Here is a 22,947-nt window from a genome sequence, read left to right on the forward strand (position 1 = left end):
ATTTTTCAAATACTAATACAAGGCTCAACAACAGTTTTATGGTAACTAGGACTGACAAAAAAATGTTCTTATGGTCACAGCTGTCACTGAAGTATTTTGTGATGTTGTACTTTTTTTTGGCATATTGCAAGTGAGCGGATCTTTGCCATTTAAGTGCAACAGAAATGAACTTTCCAAGTGTCTTGAGGAAATGTTGACCAATCGCAGGCACCAGAGAGGGAGCAGGAAGTGGAGGAGGTTAAGAGTAAAAGTAGAGAAGCAGGAGTGTAACTTCTCCAGTGCAAAAGCACCATAGTCATCCTGTCCTTTTAAGACTGTTTGTGAAAGTGTACGACTAAAGGTATTTGAAAAATACGTGAGGTTGAAGAACAAGGTATAGAGTATTTTTTATGAGCGTACCGAGCTCCATGGGTCTGTGCTCCAGTGGGGGCTAGACGGGCACGGCTGAGTATTGCACTGCTCACGATCTGGTGGCTTGTCATGGATCTCGCAGCTCAGATCATTGAAACGCTCGCCGTTTGGACGCTGACACACCACCAGCCTCGTCTTTATCCCACCTCCACATGGCTTGGTGCACTGAGGACAGCAGGAGGAGAGGTTTTGTTTTACAAATGGGTTTGAATGTGAAGAAGAAACACTAGCGCTATTTTTTTCACTTGAAAATAGATCTGCCTTGTGTAGAGCATGAAGAATGCGAGACTTAGCTGATTTATAATGCATATTCAAGGCTGCATACAAAGCAACTTCTGTGTCAGTTTTCTCTCTCAACCGCAGCCAAGGCAAGCTGTAATCTGATGTAAACAGCAGCAAACTGGTGTCTGGCTTACCTCTCCCCAGTTGCCGTAGATCCACTGTGGACACGGTCCTGACTCACAGGATCGTTGCTCACTGGGCCGGTTGCGATCTTCACAGCTGTTGGCAGGGTACCCGTTCTCATCCTGGCACACTACTACACGCCGCTGGAACCCTCCTGCACATGTGCTGGAGCACTGTTGAGAAAAGAGAGCATAGAGTGCAGACTGTCAAAGGTGGGTCTTAAAAATATGTGATCAGTGATCAGATGTAAGTGAGACACAATTTACTGAGACACAATATGGCCTTAAACTGATTTTGCAACGATTTTAATTCTGAAAATTAATTAACTTTACCAGTCTCATATCACAACAGCTATATAATATATCACAAACCCTGTGATGATGTGAAAAAAACAAAACCACTAAGATACTGCACTGAAATTATTGTGTCTAGTAAGTTAAATGCACACATAACATGTTGTAATGAATCAGTGTCCACTATGAGGTTTGTATGCAAACAAATCACCCACTCCTCTTCAGAGAACAATACAAAGACAAAAGACTGACCATGTCTGCTGCTATATTAAAGTACACATCCTCAGGTCAGAGGAAGGAAGAGACTAGAAATAGCTTTAATCACCTCCCAGAATTATTTAAAGGTCAAAATTTTTTTTGGATTATAACTAACCCAGTTTAAAAAAAAAAACAAAACAAAAAAACAGCTGAACAACACAAAGAAAGACATCCATGTGGGAGGCAGCCTGTGGCTTTTGGGTCATGCTATCCCGTGGTGTTACATCACAATGGCTAAGGTCTTGTGTTAAAAAGAGTGAAGGGCCTGGAGGACTGAGCCTCACTTCACAAATGTTTGTCTGCACCAGGTTACAAAATGCATTGTGGTAAGAAAAAAACTGGTTCCTGTGAAGAAGATACTGTGGACTGCACTTTACATCAGTGCTTAAATCACCCAACGGACCTGCAATGTGATAAACTAAGGACACTTTAAAAGAATAGTTGGACATTTTAAAGCTCATTCAGATCTGTACCTTGTTTTATTTGGTATTATAAATATATACATAAAGCTACAGCTAAGATAAGCTTAGCTTAGAACAATGCATTGCCAGAAAAAAAGTCACTCCAGTCAGTTCACTAACAAACCAAAGCTAACATGGTGCAATTGTGAGTGTGTGTGTGCGTGTGTGTGTGAAAAGAACGGCCTTGAATAATCCCTGTTGTGGACAAGCGGTTTCCTAATGCTCAGGTCATTACAAAAACAGCCAACTCATTCTCCCACTTGTTTAACTGTTCTCCAGACATCTATTGTTTGAGTTGGAGGTTTGGTTGCACATGATGGAGCGAAATATATCAAATGTCAGGTCCCACAGAAATAGTTTGCTGACGAGTGATGTGACGCTGCTGTGTGTAGTATAACTCACTGCGCCCCAGGGTCCAGTCCGCCATTGGTGGGATTGGCTACGGGGCAGGTTGTTCCTGGCGCTGGAGTTTGGTGGGGACGGGAAAGGTCGGGAATCACTGGAGCGGGACGGGCATTGAGACATGGCACAGTCCTGCTCTGTGGTAGGACGATCGTCTGGGTCACACTCATTAGCATTGACCTCTTGGTCACTGAAGTTGACGCACAGTACCTGCCGCGTCGTCTTCCCCTGGCCACAGGTTACTGAGCACTGAGAACACACACATACAGTGAATACAGAGATCAGTCATGAAACTAATGTGCCAGGATACAAACAAACATTGACCAACAATTGAAGAAATAGTGGTAACATGGTGTGAGGCAGAAACCTGGGTAAAGAGCAACCATTCATACCAACTGGTCATTAGCCCTGGCACTTTCAACTGCGTTTTACAGAGGTTTGACAACTCTGAAATTAAAGGGTGAACATGGAATCTTGTAACAACTGTGACATTTTGATGTGAATTACTACAATTACTGCAATTCGCAACCATCAATCTCATTCTGCTCTCCACGGCACTCAGTATTTAACTGAATATCTTCTAAATGCCACCGCCATTAAATACCACTATACATCACTACACGTGTCCACTCATCTACAACACACAAAGTGATATATGTGGAAGATGATGGATGGATGGATGGATTTTCGACCACTGTCCAACGTCTGTGGCCACAGGGGAAACCAGACTAATAAATGAGGGGCTTCACCTTCAGGCTCAGCTACCAATGATGCCTGCAGCTGCTGCAGACATCCGACTGTAGATCTAGACTCTAAGATACTTAAGCCTTTTGACTTTGGGGCAGCAATTACTAACAGTAATGGAGGTTTGACCCCATTTACACTTTGTTTGAAACCTACCCCAAGGCCTACTGAAGGCCATAACAAGAGCCAACCAGCAGAACTGTGTCAACTACATACAGATGGCACCAAAGCGGAAACCCTTCGCTCCTCAGCTGGGCAATAAAACTGCACGGAAATTTCACAAACAAAAACAACGGGGCACATCCTCGACAAGGTCTAACACCAATTTAAAACCAGCTTGACTTGGTGTTGAGGATGCCGATACAGCTCTCATTCAAGTTGAACAAGGCATAAAACAAATGGCCCTGGTTCTGGCACTGACTGACCTTGCAGTATATCCGTAAAGGACCCAGGTGCACCTCTTTCTTTTCAGAAAATACCACAGGGCAGAACTTCTGCCAGGCACTAATGGTGTCTCAAACAGCTCCTCCATAGCAGAGTCTACTTTCTGTCTTGCATAAGATGATCTGTCATACTTATGCAACAGCTCTCTGCTCTGAAATCTCACCTGGGATTACACTGTCCAGAGGTTTACACTGCTTTGTCACAATGTTATGGATTTCCCATGATTATAGAAACGGTGAAAGGCTTCACATACAACAAGTCCATGTATATGATATGATACTAAATGAGGCTGTTGAATAATGTACTATACACTATGGAACAATAACAAAACTGTCATATTGGAGTGTTCTGTCGCTGCAAGATTAAGAAGGCTGTTTTGATTTGGCTGCTTTGTGTGTGTGTGTGTGTGTGTGTGTGTGTCTGTTGTTCTGAAATCTTTTTTGGCCTTAGGATGAACTAACTTCAATGAGTGTCTTTGGCTTGGTGGTACGTGTGTGTGTGTATGGTGACCAGACCTGCAGTCTGGCTGTACTGTATCACCAGGACTATGATGAGAAACATCTGTAAACAAGACTGGAGCCCCTCACTGCAGCCCCTTGCATCTCATAACTCCAGGAACTTCAATTCATTCTCTCTCTCTCTCTCTCTCTCTCTCTCTCTCATGCGCACACATACATATACACACGCACACAGACACACACTCCTTCTCTAGCCTCATTCCAGCCCTCCTCCATGCCTCAATACACACTTGCCTTACAGCTGCCACCCTGTCTACACATCTTTGCTTACACAAACAGCTACATAGTGTGAGTAGACACTAATTGTCTGTGTAGGTGAAAAATCATGCAGAATACACTGAAAGAAATAAACGTTGCAAGAAGAAAATACCTGGATAGCAATATTGACAACACACAATTGAGAGTGATCAAAAGTGCTGGCTGTTGTCTGTATAATGAGATGCAGATCAGATTGACAATGCGGGGGAAACTAAATTTCCACTGACCTCTCCAAAACTGGGTGAATTTTTATATGTCTAAGTGCAGCTGTTTAATATTCTCTTTTTCAGATAATGTACACATAGTGTTAGATACTACTGGATAAATTATGATAAGGGCTTGTCGTCTTACCACTGTCCACTCCAGCACTTTCCACTGTCCGCAGGCCACTACTGAGCACACCTCTCTGGCGGGGGGTTTTGGTAGATGCGCGCAGGCCGACTCCTCTGCCACACCACCCTGGTTGTCACGGCAACTCACGTAGCGCATCCGTGTTCCTTTGCCACAGCTGGCACTACACTGTTGTGCAGAGGAGAAGAACGTTAAGAAGCTGCAAACCAACAAAAAGACACAAGAACTGAAGATGTGACAGAGAAACAAACCTGGGTCCAAGAACCAAACCGCCACTGAGTTTTGTGGCCCTGGTGGGAGGGGACTTTGGTCCCTGGGGGAACAGGGTGGCTGCTGGGACACTGGGCCAGTTCACAGTCCTGTGGGAGGGAGGACACATACACCCATTCATGCAGTGATTAACAAAATGAATATACTGTAACAACATCTGTCCCTGACCTCAAAATACCACGAATATCAGAGATAGCTCCTGTGACATGGGACAGTCATTAACAACTTAAACTATATTCCTTCAGTTTTGCATTTGAGAGTAGTAGTGTTTCCCATCAACCCTTTCCCCCACCTTACCAAAACAACATTAACAGGGTCCCCCCCGTCAGTTCAAACTATGGATTGTGGCAGTAAGCCACGCAGCATAAAGCCCTGATCCCTGTCATAACAGGTCATAGTGGAGTGGTATTCAGGGCTCCAATACCCATGCTGGCGTGGTCGTAAACTCCACCCCTAATCCACCCCCCTGTCCCTCACCTTCCGCCCTTTCCCCCCTCCTCCACCCCCCATGCCCTCTGGTGCCCTCTGACCCCCGGTCTCTTGGAATGAGGCCTTAATCAGGTCGCCCAGGATCTAAGCAGGCTCCACATTCCACACTTAGCCTCCTCACTGAAGCAAATAGTCCCCTCGGTACAACTTAAAGTAGCTCTACGCACACTCAAATTTTTATGTGTTAAAGCTGATAAAACATGACAAACTGTGTGATGACTTACATCTTCTACAACTTATATAACAAGGGTGTTCATATCTGTCAGCCCTTATCCAATCTATGTGTGGAAATATCGAGGAAAGCATCTCTTGCCTCAGACTCTCCCTTCCTTGTACTCAGACCTCCATCCATGTATCTGTCCCTCCTTTTCCAAGCCCTGTTCGATGGCTGGTGGTGGTGGGACTAGCAGCCTGGTGGCCCACTTAATGGCTGGCTGGTTAGAATCACAACGAGGTGGGGCGACTGCTTCAGGGTCACTGGCTCTGCCGGCCCAGGCACCGGAATTAAGAGCCACTGCGACTAAAGGGGGGCCTCATCCTGAGTCTGCATGCTCAGCCCTCTGAAATGGCTTTACGTCCCACGCTGAGCAAACAAAACTCTCATTCAGCTCGAAATAGGAAAGGATAGGTGTGTGTGTATGTGTGTGTGTAGTGTGAACAAACAGATTTAAACAACACAACTAATTTGACATGTAACCTTGAGTAAATTAAACACTTTAACACTATCAATTTGAATAACCTGTGGGTAGAGGAGCTAAATATTTTTAATTGAATCACCTTTTAACTGGACTGATTTACATATTTGTATTTTTTAAATCATATTTTTTTTCTTCTAATTTTTCTAGTTAGTATTAGTCATTTGAAGAATGAGGTGTGCCTTATAATATTGTTTCAGATAACAGAGGTCTAATTTTTTATATGATGTTTTGTTTTTTTTAAGCATGATGATGGAAATATACGAATAAAACGAATCCCAGTAATATGTAAGAAGTGCAGGAATACTAGAATAACAAACTGAGCCAATTAAACAATCATTCCACCACCTGGAGCAGGAGCACATGGTTGATTCTAGGTCCATAACACCCACCCCTATTTAAGAATACTCATTGAATTTTGTAATATTTAATCTCATTTTATTTAGGGTTGCAATCAAGTTTCCAGTAACAGCTGCCATCATTTAGGGATGTTTTGAAGTGAAGGCATCCTCAAGATGATTTAATACTTCTGCCAGACTTCAGTGTCTTTAAAACAATGAAGATAAGAGTATTCTGGAATAACAGTAAGGTCATCCTGAAACATTTAGGCTTTCTTTTGGGGGATTCAGTCTGAGAATTGTGTGTCTCTATGCGGGGATAGTGAGGCCCGTAAAACCTCCCCTTCTGACTTTCCCTCTAGACCAGACTAGATCAGACAACATAGCTTTATTGAGACCAGGTGGAAATGAAATGTGTGTTTTTGTCTGTGTGTGTTTGGAGTGTTGGTGTGCATGCACAAGGACTCTCTCCCTTGCAGAATGAATCAGTTGAAAGTGTGCTCTCACAATGAATAAGTGCTAAAGAGACAGCGAGCATTCCAGAGAGATAAAAGGAAGATGATAGACAGGGGGAGAAGAGAGGTAAGGGAGAAAATGTCCTTACCTGGGTGTCAGTGGGTCGGGTGGCAGCATTACATTCAGTGTCATCCATGACCGCACCATAAGAGCCAACCACACACTTCACTGCTCGCATCTGGTAGCCTGGCCCACACGAGGTAGTGCACTGAGTTCAAAGAGGGGAAAAAAAGGAGCGGTGGGGGAACGTCACAGTGAGCCAAAGAGAAAACGGAGAAGAAGGCAAGAAAAAGGAGCAAAAAACAGACAGTTCATCTGAGCCAACAAGCAACCCACACACACAAACAATTCAATAACTGTGAACCAGGCTTAGCAAATAAAAAGGCCTCCTTTGCCGTTCGACTTCTCTCACAAACTCTCTAAGATCCTCGTTTCCAGCAGCAAAACATCACATACAAATGGAGCCTTTGCTCATATACATTGCGCTTGTTTTTTTTCCACTGTTGCCAAGTCAGAGGCTACTAGCCCACACTCTCTTCTGCCTCACTGCCTCCAATGAAACAGGGTCAAACTTGTGTGGCGGCAACTTCAACTACCATTTGACCACGCTTCATTAAACGACTTCAAATATACCTTAACGTGCACACATCCTCTGATGGGGGGCAAATATCTCACATTTTTTCACTTCTCTGTGCACACACACAAACGAGACTGAGCCTACACACAGAGACACACACGGACACTATACACTGTGTACATAACCCTATATAATGCTTTTGTAGGAGAACACGCCTACCCAGATTATATAGCTTTTGATTATTTATTTTGGCAGGATGTGCTCCTTGTCTAACCAGGCGAGAGAAAAGGGGACAGTGCTAAATGATGAGCTTAGCTTATCTGTGTCCTCCCCTTGGTTTACATCTGGCAAGAATTCATCAGAAAAGCAAAGGTAATTGTAAATGTCAGCCTCTGTGCTGCTTCCCATCCACTGGATAAACTTCTTTTTATTATAAATGAAAGTTGTGGCTGTGAGTCAAGCTGGAATAGCACCTTTTATGCTTTAGGGAAAAAAAAATGTGTTGATATGAAGATTTGTATCAAACACAGACATAAGACAGTCATGCATTAAGAAGATTTGCCCCTGAATTTGTACCCTACCCTTCAATGACCGATTGTTGCCAACTCACCTGTCCCCAGGGTCCGACCTGCCAAGAGGCACACTCCTGCTGCTGGCACGTCTGCACTGACTCAGGTTTAGATGAGCCACAGAAGCGGTCGTCTAAACGGTCCTCACCAAACTGACACCACGTCTGACGGTGCTTGTAACCTTTCCCGCACGTCACAAGGCACTGCAAGCAAAATAGTTCAGGGTTTAGAGGTGAATACAGTATGTGTACAGTGCAGTACATGAGCACTGGTTGTTCCCAGCTACTGAGCCCGCTGGAATTCAAGTTGTCAGGATGACAGAGGAAGATCACTTTGCGTTGTGGAGAACAGGATATACAGATTACAAAACATATGGTGGTTGGAAGGGACCAAAAGACAGGGCAGGAGTATTTATTTATGTGTGAACACAGTGCATATGTTTATAGTGTAGTGTAGGTGTTTGTATTTAGCAGCACCACATGGGAGATCTGAAATATTCCTGGAATGCAGCCCAAAGCTTTGCAAGCACCTCACTCTACAATGTGTAAACTGTACAGCAGTTAAGTCTGATCTTACCCTGCAATCAGAGATTTCCTAACACTCACTATAGTGGACGGAGGGGAGTAACTCTCCCAAAGCACTGGGATTTTACATTTGACCCAGATCACTACTGGCTTCAAACTACAGCATGGACACTAGAGTCAGTTTCCTTTTACATTGACCAAACCTAGCTACATAAACACTGGGAAGTCTCTCCCACTGATAAATGTATATGCACAAACCTTATGTAACTGTAGGCCTCAACAGAAGCACTGACAACATCACCCTCTCAGTGTCTTCTCTATGTATATAATTTGAAAGTATTTTAATGTGAACATTCAGTGCATGTGCTGCCATCTTCTTATTCAGCCCACTTCGTTTATATGATCCATTACATTACGAGAATGTAATTAGAGCTGAACTGACCTCAGACCAGTCGCCAGTCTTCCATTGTGGACAGAGGAATTCATTGCAGGATTGGACGGTCAGCTTGTCCCTTTGACTGCATTTGCTCTCGTCACCACCGGCCTCAGCTGCCTTTCGACACACTGCCCCTCTACGGCGGGTGCCCCCGCCACAGCTCTTGGAGCACTGTGCAGGACAAATGTTTGATCATCATCAAGTGTAAACACATGTATAAGACCTGCAATAAACTTTGACAAACATCTGGCTTATGCTCACACACAAACCCCAGGCTTCCTACCGCAATCTTACCTCTGACCAAGATGAGTACTCCCAGCCGCCCGGGTTACAGTCTCCATGGCAACCTTCCTTATCGTCTGGTTTGTGCTGACCACTACAGTAGCGGTCATCAACCTTCTGCGTCTTGCCATCTGTGCGGCTTATTTTGGCACAGTAAATTTCCAGGGTACGATATCCCAGGCCACACTGGGCTGTGCACTCACTCTTACGAGCCACATGCCACCTGCATCAATTGTAATAGGTCAAAGCCTTGTCAGCCTTTTTAAATGAAATGAAAAAAGACTGGATTGGTCCTAGTAGGTACTAAAGCTTGGTTAAACTGGTAAAACAAACCTGAGTTCACATTCAGTGTTGCAGGCCTCAGTGATGACAGCAGGTCGAGCTGTACCGTGACACCTCTGGTCTGACACCACCACCCGGTCTGACTCTCTGCTGCAGAGAATCTTGCGCTTGCGCTCTCCTGTGAAGAAAGGAATGATGCAAGTTTGAACAGCAGATATATATCCAAAGTCAAAACTCTCTTATGATTCTAAAGCACCAAACAAAAGCTGACATACAGCACGCATATTTTTTCTTTTGTTGTTTTTTGTTATCTCCTGTTATGTGCATGTATGTTACAGGATATCTGTTGCATATTTAGATTTGAAAATGAAAAGAAAGTATTTTGCTCCCTTTGAGACATAAAGGAGTTACCAAAATTGCACGTTTTTCATAACTTCATCCTTAAATGAAACCCCACTACCGTCCCCTGCCTGACCTCAGCTTCTGTACGGTCTTTCAAGTACTTATCTGGGTCAATGCAATGGCTGGCTTGAGTACAACATAGATCATCATTGGGTCGCAGGGTATACAAGCAGCAATGTGTGTGTGTTTCACTTCGGCTCTTGCGTTGACATCCCTGCACCGAATAACAGCGTGCCAACTATACAGTAGGGGAGAGAGATCTAAACCGCATGTGGCTCCAGGAAATAGAATCTCTATCAGTACCTCATGTTACCAAGTTTTGCAGCTCAGCGCTGTGAGGGCTTAGTGTGTTTCAGTCTGCCAAAGAAGCTGAATAAATCAGAAAATCAAAAGGTGCTGAGGGCATTACATGTTAGCTGTTTACCCTGCTCTGTGAACTCATTGGTTTCTGTTTGATGTTTACTGTTGGTTGTTCAAGCAGAGCCGTGTCAAAAAGTGAATAAAGAACTCCTCAGAAAAGGGATAGAGTCATAACACATTGCAGGTTTTCGAGTTTACCTGCAATCCGCCTCTGCCTGCCCAAACAGTCTGACATGTGCGGAGTGATGCCAGAAAGGGAAATCTGCCACAGTATACTACGAGGTCTAACTTTAATCACTTGCTCAAAACCTATACGTCTGGCATGAACCTGTCAAGTTCAGCCAGACAATCCTCTTTCTCCTGGGCCTCTGGCTCAGTGTTTCCCACGTCTCCTCTCTCACTTCCATCCCATCTTTAGTCTCACCACACCATTTATCACCGACCACTCCCATCACCTCATTTTGCTGATCCCTTGTGCCTCCCACTCACCTTGGCACAGGCGGCTGCACTCCTGCCAGGGCCCATAGGCATCCCAGAAGAACTGCTGAGGTTTGTCCTCTATGGGGATATTAAAGGAGTACCTGACATCTGGGTTGTAAAGATTCCCCACAGACAGCACCTGGGAAAACGCAGATAAATGTGATATGCATTAAAATACAGCTGGACTATGGGTTTAGGTCATGGATTTTCCAAATATTCCAAAGTAAAGGCAAAAACCTCTAGGGGTAAACCCTGTAGCAACATTTAAGTTCCTGCATTAAGTTTAATTCATGCCACTGATTTTAAACCAGTCTAGCCATCAAGAACAGTTTACCTGGACAATGACCTCCTCCTCGATGCGGTCAGTGCAGTTGATCCTCTCAATCACATGGTCAGAGCCACTGTACTCGATGACGGCATTTCCCACTTTTATTTCCCTTTTGAACATGCTGACCACAAACTCTCCATTAAGCAGGAACTCTCCACGGCTATTTGATATGGCTGCAAGGAGACAGAAAGCATCACTCACTGACACAGAGAGCTGGAACGAGCTGTGCAACAGAAGTAAGGTTAAACTATGATTGTGTAATGAACAGGTAACGACTGCAGTTTTGGCATGTGACAAGGCAGCTTAGGAACACTGTGGCTAACGTTTTCAGTTACAGTAAGGCACATGCAGTAGGTAGCAGTAAAGCCTTATTGGGGTAAAATAATCCTCTATTCCTGGAGAAGTCCCATCCAGGGGCGTCCTGTTCCATTCAACAGCCAGTCTGCTGCACTCATTCACCCTAATGCGATTATGGACCTAATTTCCTGCCTTTACTTTCCTCGCCATTTCACACATTACACTAATATGACCGAGGAGAGCGGCCCTCATTCCATCTCCACTTTGGGCCCCTAATTGACTGTTCCCATACACAAACACACATAAATACATACACACAATGCAGGGCGACAACTGAAAAGCGAGGCTTGGTGGCATACAGATAAGCAGATAGGCACACACACACACACAGAGTAAGAGAAGCAACACAACACAACAACAGCAACATGTCGACATATACACACTATTCATGCCGACACACACCGCTGACCTTCATGGAATGGTGGCCAGAGGGCCATCTGTGCTCAAGTATTAGCACACTAGTGCCAACAAGACTTGTATGTATATCCAGACTGACAGACAGACATATGGCACAGAAAGACACACACAAGATACCTGCACACGTACACAACACACTATTACAAATTAACTGACCTTGCTGGAATGGTACCCACAGGCCCAGTGCTGACTCATTAGCATGTAAGCATGCACAATACATGTCGACTCCTTAAGTTTGCAATACAAGACTTTACACTAAAAGCTGAACACCATCATTCACACAGATATGAAGGCAGGCAGAGACAAACCATGAATGTCCAACTAGATGCTCTCAACAACACATTGCATCAGAAACAGTATTAATGGAAATTGGAATTTTCTGGGTGTCTTACCGAGGTAGTTGTCATCCTCCGGCTTCCCTGAGTAGCTGTGTTGACGCACATCTATATTTGTAGCACCACTGGGTATTCGCACTACTTCGTTGTAGCCTGCAAGGTGCATTAGTAACAGGTTCAGATCATTAGTATAATGACTTCTGTGTCTATCACTACAAATGAGCACCTCTCCCGGTGCTGTTGAAATGACAGTGTGGTAAAAGAGGCTGCTCACCATAGCGGACGATGTTGAAGGTCCCTGCCACAGTTTTGCAGGAGGAGTTGTCGCCTCCACACACGCCACACTTGTCCCTCCTGGCTTTTGAGTTCAACACATGGTCACAGCCCGCTTGCTGCTCAGTCAAGTGTGAAGAGGAATATATAGAATAAAAAAATAAGAAAAAGAAATGGACAAAAAGAGGGAAAAGTTGGATTCATGTATATTGTGTATACTGTGCATTATATATATTTATACATAAAACATGCACAGGTAGGCTGCAACAATAAGTCAGCCTGATTTTACAGACCAAAATATACTTTTTAACCACACATTGTCTTCTACTTCACCCACTACTCATGTATTTCCTGATGAAATACTGATTGTGAGAGAAAGAATCAAACCCAGTGACCTGTAAAAAAGTTGTAAGAACTTGAAACTTGAATTGAGTTGTAGCATGTCGCTGACACCCAGCTGAAATACATTTCCTTCCTAAAACCACACTGCAAATGACATGAGCCATTCTGCTTGTAACTGGTTGTAGAAAGAGACATTTTTTATTTCTTTCAGGGATGAAAAGCTTAGCTTTAGTGCCACAGCATGGATCAAAATCCACTTGACATGGCCAGGAAGACAACTTGCTGAACCACAATCTAACAAAAACACTGTGTGTGGTTTGAGTGTGCGCTGCACAGCCCACTGCCTCTTTCAAGAAGCATATTGTTGTGTATGGTATGTTAGTAATCATGCTTTCAGGCTACGACTCTGTCACAAGTTTGAGTCAAATAAACACATTGTGGTTTGGCAAATGATCAAAATGCTTCCTGAAAATATTTGCTGTAAAGATGTAGAAATGATTATCCACTTCACATAGTAGCTGCACATGAACTTTACACATGCATTTGCACCATGCAGCCTCTCGTTCCAAAGTAAATAAGAGTTAGGAACCTCACCCTGCACAGGCCCTGGACACAGATGTCGTTGGTATCTGGTCCGCACGGTGTGCCATCGATGACCCTGTCCCTGAGCTGATAGTAGGCCGTGCTGCCTGCCACCCTGCAGAACAGCTTACATCTGTCCTTCATCAGGACTGATAGAGGAGACAGGTAAGGACAGAATTTCACAATATTATTTAATCAATATCAATGTCAGGCTTACATAATGTATTTGATGCATAAGTGAAATCAGGTTGACAAAAGGAGCAACCAGAATGGGTGTGACTGAAAAAAAAAGATTCTTACTTCCGCTGTATTTGGGCACCCAACGAACATTTGGAGGTAGACCGTTGATGTTGAAGTGCCTGCCATCAAAAGCTGCACATTGCTCCTCCCTGAAGTCTTTCTTCTGCTTGGAGCAGGGCTCAGAGTTACAGGAACGAAACTTCATCCGACGACCCACACAATACATTCCTCCATTTCTAGGCCTGTAAGCAATATTGAGGAAGTGAATAATAGTTAATATCTTAAGTATATCCTTTCTTGTATTCATCTACAGTACCTGCTGATTCCCCCTTTCACCATACTGCCCTCCTAAAGTACACCCACAGTATGTCAGTGGCATTGTTTCAGTTTCTGTCTCAGTTTTCTAACTCATTCACATAATGCCCCATTTCTTTTTTTTATCTGCACCTTAAAGGATAAAAGACAACATTCAAGGAGACTCAGTGATCTTTTCTTGTAGGATCTGCCATCAGAGACCCGTCTAGATGAACACTAGCTATGGAAAGAATTCTCTTAAGGAGGCTTGATCTATGGAACACTGATTTTGGCAGCTAAGATGGAGACAAGGTCCAGTAAGCATTCAGGACTACAAAGAGAGGGACTGCTCACACGGGTCGGTTGCATTCACGCACGGCAATCTTGATGCCCCCGCCACAAGTCCGCGAACAGGTACCGAAAGGACTCCAAACTCCCCACGCTCCCTCCACGGGTGTGGCATCATGCTCTTTGGCTATACACAGGCCGTGTTTGCAGTGCTGCAATTACAGAGAAACAGGAAAGACAGCAGTCGGATAAATGAAGGAAGCGTGAATAGGAGCAGAGACAGAGAATGAGGTGATTGAGTGAAAGAAAAAGTCAAGAGGAAGAGGAACAGACGGAGTGAGCACATGAAATCTTATCCATGGAACTGGCAACACATCTATCTGCTCTCTCCTGCTTTGATGCTAATCTGGGAGAAATTACACAGTGAGGCAAATGGAAAAATGAGGAACCCGAAAAGACGTTTCACGGCTGGGTCTGGCTGGACACGAGACAAGAAAATGTCACGCACACAGTCAATAAATACATCTCAGCTCATAACAGGAGGATAATCTGACACCGTTTGATAAACAGACTCCAGTTTACGTGTTTGGTGTGGCGCACTCTGGCATGGCACGGGATGAGAGGCTGGGGTAAACATGAAAAGGTTTCAACATGTGTGTGTATCTGTGCATTTCTGCGCAGCTTTCATGTTCTTCCAGTCTTAGTGGCAGGAAGCGAGGGCTTGGTGAGAAAGTCCTAATTAAAAGCTAAGCTAAGACAGTCGCGTAGAGACTTCCATCATCTGCAACTCTGCGCCACCTTCCATGCCAGCCACGTTCAATTAGTTTACATATGTGTCAGTGGGGATCTTATTTTTGGCAGGTTTTTGGAAATTTGTTTTGTTTTGTCATATCGCGCTCTGGATTATAACACCTGCGAATACTTTTATGGTCGTGAGTCAATGGAAAAGTTGTTATATAAAACAAGAAAATGTGGGATTGTTAGATCATAACACAGAACCATATGAGTATTAAAACCACAAATGTACTGGATAAAAAGGTGGCTTTCCCAGGGAGTATTAAAACACTTTCCTTGTTTCTTTCCTTTTATGCTTCCATCTCAAACTCTTGCAGTAACAAAACACATTTGCATTTTTTATGTCTTTCTCCTGACACTTTGCACAATTACATAAAAACATCTCCTTCCTTAACTTTTTACTGCCATATGCTCACTCTCAGCTTCTCTCTTCACGTAACGCTTACCTTTCCAGGGGAGCAGTCAGTGCCATCTGCCCACGGCATGTGCTGGGTCCTGCAGCCCCTTTGGGCGCCCTCTGGACTGGTGCACCACAGCCTCCGACACTGGGTCTGAGAAACACACACAAACATATACACTCAGAGTTAACCCTGTGATTAGACAAAATAATTAGACAACTAGAACAAGACATGTCACGAAGCTACCCCTATGGATAGCCGTAGGCAGAGATCCAATTAATTGCACATTGCAGAACATTATGCCAGAAGGTGACTCCATTCACTAAGTTTGCTGTTTCAGCCATCTTATGTGCCAGGTGTTTCTCACATCCAGCGCCTTACATGACCTTTCTGTCTTAGTGGGAAACATGAGCCAATAAGCTATTTCACAGTGCCTAAGGGTGACGCACACACTGTATTTTGGAGACATCTCTGCAGTATCCATTTTAAATTTCAACAAGAAAAATACACAGCAAACGGATGGTTTGATCTGATGATCCCATATGCATGAGTTAAAACAGAATCTACAGAAGCAGAGATATCATGTTTACTAAACTGTTTACTAAATGTGTATTCATTTGCTCATATCACAGAAAGAACAATGTGTTGTTCAATACAGCGAGTGACTTCAAAGACTTAAAATTTAGCTGGGAACCTCTGCAGCACATGATCATAACACTGGAGGTTTCCCTCAGAGACCCACGTGTGCAACATGACAGTTTAGATAAGCCACTGACTCCACTCACCATATAAGGGCACACCTGCGTTCCTGGCCCAAATATCAATTCACACTGTTTATTGACATTGTATATCCGTCCAGGCAGCTGCTGCGAGAGACTGTACGGCCTAGAAACGGGCTCATCAAGCAAGCACTCACCATATCCTGTGCTATTAAGAAATAAAAATAAAATGACTTCAAAGAAAAAAGGGGAAAACGAGAGACACAAACAGACAGAAAACACACTCAGTACAACCGGAGAGGTCATTTTTCTGTACATGTATAAAACCCCTACTGCACACATACTGCTCAGTGTTTTGACAGATTCCTGTTTATATTCAAGCGGTTCTATGCCGTAAGTGCTGCTGATCTCAGGAGTTGAACAGTTGGATCTATGGAAAAGTATTTTGGATAGTTGCCAGATCCAGATCCCATTTACTCTGTCCTTCAGTAGGAGCTTCTTGGGCTTTCTCAGTGGGGTGTGGAGCATTTACAAGAGAAGAGATTAAGGGCTGCAACAGCCCAGAGAAATGATGACAGTGTGTTTGCATTCAAGCCTTAAATTTGGCACTGCTAAAGGTGAAACAACTTTATACAGTGTGCTAACAAAGATGCACTTTGTACACTTTGGTATGTCAAGGAAGCCAACTTGTGAAATCTCTCAGATGCAGCTTTGTGAATACATAATCTTAAAAAAATATGATTCTATTCCATTTCAGGCTGTTTGAGTTGTTTGGAATTTTTCTCCTTAAGAGCAGAAATACTTCCAAGAAAAGAGTATGACATACTCGAGGAACTCTGTGATGTACTTCCTGCTACACTTGGACCACATCCAAGGGTTTGTGTTGTAGTTCAGTGTGGGAGCCATCACGTGTTGCTGAATCTTAACGCCATCCTCTTTACACTTGTTACTGTCGTCGTGAGGCATGTTAAACCTAGCAGAGAAAACAGAGAAAACAAGTTCAGGTATCATAAAAAAGCGTCTTTCATTAAATGGCGGAATGACACGTTTTATTTTCCTTATTCTCGTAATACTTCTGCTGGTTTAAGGTTTACTTCTGCTGCTTAACGTTACGCAGATTCACGGCTCTGCGAGACAACTGTTTGGCTCCGACGAGTGTAACAAAAGCCAGTACTACGGTGATGAATGCTGTTTTATGGCTGGCTGGGACATTAAAGTTTTAATTTGTTAGTGTTTCTACAACCAGCATAGACAAGACTCCAACTGAAAAACACACATTTTTAGTGCTTCACTGTGTCTCACTTGTTCAGCCACATGTTTTTTCAATCTAAACATCTATCCTATATTTTTGCTGTTACTGCATCAGTGGCTTTTGGAAACTCGTTCAAGGTTGCAGTTGAAAATAATGCAGAGTGTTTGTATTGCCTGCCTGTGGGGAGTTTGGAAAGAAACCAGCACAATATTAAATTATGTGAAGACTGGGCAATAGACATAACAGAAAAAAAATAGGTAGATGTGAAAATCAAGAGCGCAGTGAGTATAAGCGAGGCATTCAAGTCCCTGCAGGGTGAACAAATAAGACCGTGGTTGGTGGTGGACAGGTACAGCACCACACTGCCCACGGCCCTCCCTCTGAGCTGCTCAGCCCTCCATCTGACAAGTACCATATAACACTGAGATCCGGGGCTAAGCAGTCGTCAAACATGTTGTCACAGCATGATGCGGATAAACGCGGAATTGAACAATCCCACCTTTTGTTAGTGGTTAGAAGGAGCATTTGTTGGAGATGATGGGGGCTGCTAAGGTCCGTAACAGTCTCCACTGTAGGAGGTTATACCCCCTCACCCCTTAGCTTTGGCTGTATCAGGATGCTGGACGATGCAAAGTTTGCTGAAGGGAAGTGGTTTTGCTTAAATTCTAGGAATCCACTTCACAGACTCTCTTCTTTTTCCTCTCGGGTAGAAACTAGGAGATGTGACCAGAAACACACCCGAACAAAAGGAATGTACGGCTGTTGTCCAAATATGCAAGAATCCTTGATCCCCATCTGCTGGTAAGGCATGAGTGGATTCCTAGAAAGACTTCTGAAGCTCTACCGACATCTCACTGAAGCCAAGACTTTCACTCGACAATGGTGACAGTGCTCAGGGTTAACACACAGTGGACACATGCTATGCTTACACATGGCCAAGTTCATGGGCGATGGTAAATGCAGTGCTCAGGCCGTTATCCTCGCTGATGCTGCAGCTCCTATACGGGTCACACACCGTCCCCAACTCAGCAAGTCCTTATAAACCAAAAACAAGAAGCTCTCTTCAGTCTTCCAGAGTAACACCATTATAATTTTACATCATGATCATATACTATTGTCAACATGTAAAGTACAGTATATATTAGTAGGATTACTCACCTAAAGTGTCACACTTATCCCTTGCTCTGCAGATGTCCTGCCTGTGGATCAGATAATAGGTAACAGTCAATGGAACTGTGCAAAAGAAAAACACTTCCCCAACATTCAGGGAACCTCTTTATTCAGGTTAGTTTAGAGCAGGTGCATTGTCCAGGCACCTGGAGGCCATTTCATCTGTGCTTCTGATGTACTGGATTAAAAAATGGGATATTTGTCAAGAACAAAACCCTGTTCAAGTTTAAACAGTATGAAGCAAACACATTGTCAAAGACTTCTCTTGCACCTGGTGATAAGGATGGCAGTGTCGTGATGGGAATGATGGTTATCATCCAGGATGTTCTGGCTCTGCTGCCAAATGCAGAAGTTCTTTAAAGTGGTCTGTGCATTAAATGAAATGACTGGACCATCCTGTGACACATACAAAGAGAAATAAATTAAAGGTAGGATTTAATTGATAGGTATGTGCTGCACGCCACATACTTGTGCATGTGCAAGATTAAAACAAATGTAGCAGCCTTACCAGCTCGTTGTTTATTATGACTAGCTTTACGATTACGATGTTGATCAGGTTGCCAATGCTGGGGTCCTTATAGATGGAAGAAACCTGAAACAAGACATGAATTGAAATCGTGTGAAGATTATATGTATTTACTGGTAACCTTATCGTGGACTGAGTTCCTGCAGTTTCAAGCAAGTACAGGGGAATTTGGTTGATTGGAAGATCTAGTTGATAATGGCTGGAGCCCCCGTGGAGAAGGCAGCCTTTGCCAAGATCAGAATATAGGTCATCTCAGCCTCCCCCTGAGGACTGTTGGCCTCAGGCGCCTGCAGAAGCTGGTTATTCAGTGGCCGAGAGTATGCGGTCTATGTGACATACCTGAGCTTATTTTTAACATTCATCAAAGCTGTCAAGCAGGCTCTACCTCAAGCTGCCCTCTCTTCCCCCTGGCCGTTTGAAAATGGTGTTTACCCCTGCCCTAGGCTGCCCTTTTCCCTCCTACGGCCCTCCTCCAAAGGCTGGCTGACTTGACTTGCAGCACGAACAGCACAGCAGAACAGGTACATACATTCACTGCACAAATATGCAGACATGTAGCTACTCTTTTTCCATTTATGTGCATAGTATACAAATACATAAACATTCACCTAGCCAACCACCAAGCATCTCTACTAGCAGCGATGAAGTCGTTTGACAGCAAGGAACTTACTATGGACATTAACGTGAGGATGTAGTGCTGTAGGTTGCTGCCATGATGCTCCACCATTTTGCTGTCGGCCACCAGCATTACTTCAACGAAGCGCGGGTAGGAGAGGAAGCGCTTTGATCTCCTGTGAGGTCCTGAGTCACCGCTGCTATCATTTGATGGTCTAGCGCTAGCGCTGCCGCTCTCTGATCTGAGAAAAGCATCACTGGCCAGGCCGGCGCTCAGGGACTCCACGTCGTTGAATATGCCAGCGCTGACCACAGGGGCTGCACTGGACACGGTGGTCACCCCGGCCACTGGTCGTCTCTTAAGCTTGTGTCTCTTATGTCTGTGTTTGTGTCCTAGAGAGAAAAGTCAGAAGGAACGGAGCATGTGTAAATACACAAAGATAGATGTATGATGGGAAATACATTCAGTCTAAAAAAAATGAACAGAGTATGAATTAAAGTTTGTCATGACAATGTGTTTATAATCAGGCGTAAGTTGTGGTTTATGTTTAAAGGTGGAGATGCATGAACAAGTGGGCATTGTTAAAATGTGTTACTGCCTCTTACTGTCTTTTGTTTATTGTTGCTCAAAGAGTGGGTTGACAAATGAACACTGCCTGGAATGCCTTTTATTTCTCTCTCTCCCTCCTCTTTCAGAAGAGGGGAGAGAGGAGGGCAAAGAGTTCAGGCTAGGTAAACCTGGCACTGAGCCATAAAATAAAAACGGAGGACAAACTGCAGTGCACACACCAAAAGAAGGCAGTTCAACAACTCAGCAGTTCAACTTCTAAAGGAGAATTAAGTCTGATTTTAATCACGACATGGTAACAAAATTGCTGAATAACAGCCTTTTTGTTTTCTCATCACATGCAGATCAGCCTCTCTGGACCACCAGCAATGCATCACCGCCCGAAACAACAGTGCGACTGACTACAGCATATTAGTGGATCGACTTTCAGCGCGTGTGATTTATGACTCGGATCAAAAAAGAACAATTGCTCTTCTTCAAAAATTACAAGGTAACAATAGAACTTTGTACAAGGATGAATCCTTCTTGGCCAAAAATGGCTCTGAGTCAACTTTATGTTCCTCCAGGCTATGATAACACACACACAAACACACACACACACACACACAAATACATACGTACATACTGTATTACAGAATGGGGCAAAAAAAAGAGCACACACACACACACAAAAACAACACAGAGCACAAGCACACACTAACATTTACACACAATTAAAGCAAACTTCATCAGACAGATGTCCGGTAGACAAAGGGATATTTCCAGATTTATTTTTTCATAGGTTTGATTATTTGACCTTTTCAAGTTGGCATGACTTTGCTGTCCAACAGTTCACACTGCACGTTCATGGCAGTGGGTCTACCCAACTTTCTTATCAAAGAGGCAGAGGAAGTACAAGAGTCAACAGGAAGTTCAGCCAGTAAACTGAGATGGGATGATACAAGGGTGAATTTCCAAATGATTTTTCCTGTGTGAGAGTTGGAAAGCTTCCTCACTACTGTGCTGCAGCTGCAGGCGCTGAACTGTGGAGCCCATGACATGATATGTGAGCCCAGATAGTTTCACACCATTCATTCGCTTAGATTTGATCATTATATCTCTATTTTTTAGCCCACAACAAAAAAAACCACCCACATTACACAGTCCCATTGCATTGCTATGTCCCAAATAAATAGCACAGAACACATAGAATCATATACTTGCTTAAATAGTACATAGTGTATATATATATGTATACACTATGTACTATTTAAGCAACCAGAATTTATAGAATAGAATAGAATAGAATAGAATAGAATAGAATAGAATAGAATTACTTTATTGATCCCAGACTGGGAAATTTGCTCTAGATAAGACTTTTCTTCAGGTTGTACAGTAAATAATTAGCTCTATGGAGCTGGTTTCTTCTCTTTCCTTTTTAAATCGCTGCTTCTTTTGAACAGACAAGCTTCATATGATTCTACAGGTCCATGCCATATGACTGTGATAGCTCAATGATCTCAGTTACTATTACATAATTGGTTCCTGTAGCAACTGATAGCTGAGACTTTGATAACAGAGTGTTTATGCCTGCTGACGTCTGTGGGAACCAATTTGAAGGTCACATAACACAAGCACAGAGGGACACACACGAACAGCATAGCCTCTACTCACAATCCACACTTATGCCATGACACGCACAGAACGACCACATACACACTGTTTTGTTTTTTAGACATGGTGGGAGCTGTATGCTGGTGAGTGAAAAAGAGGATGCTGGGTCAGGGTGAACTTTGGCCAGCTGACTGGCCGTGGGGGGCAGCTCAGTGATGAGGTCTAGATCAGCACTTTTACAAGCATCTGTGCCGAGGCACTAAGGATGCAGCTATGTAAGTTTTTGATTGTTCTTACGTGTGCGTATATATTAGTGACAACTTATCTGCTTAATTACATGCAAATCATTAGTAAACCGTACCTGAAGTGTCACAAGCTGAGTCCTTCCCAGATGTGTGTTTCTTGGGTGCGCTCTTCCTGTATACAACATGAGGTTTTGTGTGTTCCTCTTCATAGTGCTCTCCTTGATAGCTGTGTAGGGGCTCCACAAAATACTCCCCTTCTGGAGACCTGAAGGTGCCAAGCTGAACAGCAGGAGAAAAATAAATAAAATGCACAGCAGTTAGTCTCTATTCATCCATCCATCCATTTTCAGTAAATGCTTACTCCTTTTGGGGAAACAATATCCGCAAACACAGGGAGAACTTGCAAACTCTACAAAGTCAGGACCGTGGGGAATACACAGCTCAAAAATATTTTTGGCAATCAGCAAGATGCTATACCATTCTAATGTATGTTTTACTTAAAAAAAAAATATTTATAGCAACTGTGGAATGTGGCTCATTTACTATTCATCAGAGAAAAAAGTCATACTGAGACCTGAGGGGCTTTCATTAAAAAAAAAAAAAAAAAGATGAAATGATCCCATTTGCATGCATGTAAGAAGGGTTCCAAAATAGGAGGTGAAAGATATAGTGAGACCTGTGATGGCTATCAGAAAAAAAATTGAGACTGTATGGTCTTGGCAAGCATGCCTGAAAGCCTTGTTTTAAGTATTTCACAAGGCACTTTCAGTGTGACTTTCTAACTTGGAGGTCTATGATGTTCCAGATAAGGTACATGCCAACTCTAGCACATTTCATGGCAGCCT

General features: G+C 43.5%; 1 protein-coding gene across 1 annotated transcript in view; it reads right to left on the reverse strand.

Moving 5' to 3' along the window:
• LOC119021080 (A disintegrin and metalloproteinase with thrombospondin motifs 9-like) overlaps positions 1 to 22,947 on the reverse strand; it is a 46,716-nt gene that overhangs the window by 21,463 nt on the left and 2,306 nt on the right. The window contains exons 3-28 of the mRNA XM_037101058.1: positions 22,219 to 22,381; positions 19,752 to 20,089; positions 19,064 to 19,147; positions 18,827 to 18,951; positions 18,544 to 18,584; positions 18,315 to 18,420; positions 16,960 to 17,106; positions 16,200 to 16,341; positions 15,463 to 15,567; positions 14,288 to 14,433; positions 13,700 to 13,881; positions 13,412 to 13,548; positions 12,477 to 12,594; positions 12,260 to 12,355; positions 11,100 to 11,266; positions 10,775 to 10,904; positions 9,575 to 9,701; positions 9,254 to 9,464; positions 8,966 to 9,130; positions 8,041 to 8,202; positions 6,942 to 7,061; positions 4,797 to 4,904; positions 4,546 to 4,713; positions 2,231 to 2,479; positions 828 to 989; positions 400 to 576 (exon numbers count right to left, since the gene is read on the reverse strand). Of these exons, the coding sequence (XP_036956953.1) occupies positions 400 to 576; positions 828 to 989; positions 2,231 to 2,479; positions 4,546 to 4,713; positions 4,797 to 4,904; positions 6,942 to 7,061; positions 8,041 to 8,202; positions 8,966 to 9,130; positions 9,254 to 9,464; positions 9,575 to 9,701; positions 10,775 to 10,904; positions 11,100 to 11,266; positions 12,260 to 12,355; positions 12,477 to 12,594; positions 13,412 to 13,548; positions 13,700 to 13,881; positions 14,288 to 14,433; positions 15,463 to 15,567; positions 16,200 to 16,341; positions 16,960 to 17,106; positions 18,315 to 18,420; positions 18,544 to 18,584; positions 18,827 to 18,951; positions 19,064 to 19,147; positions 19,752 to 20,089; positions 22,219 to 22,381 (3,876 nt within the window). The remainder of the gene's footprint in view (positions 1 to 399; positions 577 to 827; positions 990 to 2,230; positions 2,480 to 4,545; positions 4,714 to 4,796; positions 4,905 to 6,941; positions 7,062 to 8,040; positions 8,203 to 8,965; positions 9,131 to 9,253; positions 9,465 to 9,574; positions 9,702 to 10,774; positions 10,905 to 11,099; positions 11,267 to 12,259; positions 12,356 to 12,476; positions 12,595 to 13,411; positions 13,549 to 13,699; positions 13,882 to 14,287; positions 14,434 to 15,462; positions 15,568 to 16,199; positions 16,342 to 16,959; positions 17,107 to 18,314; positions 18,421 to 18,543; positions 18,585 to 18,826; positions 18,952 to 19,063; positions 19,148 to 19,751; positions 20,090 to 22,218; positions 22,382 to 22,947) is intronic.

This window comes from Acanthopagrus latus, chromosome 6, assembly GCF_904848185.1.
Source record: "Acanthopagrus latus isolate v.2019 chromosome 6, fAcaLat1.1, whole genome shotgun sequence".
NCBI lineage: Eukaryota > Metazoa > Chordata > Actinopteri > Spariformes > Sparidae > Acanthopagrus > Acanthopagrus latus.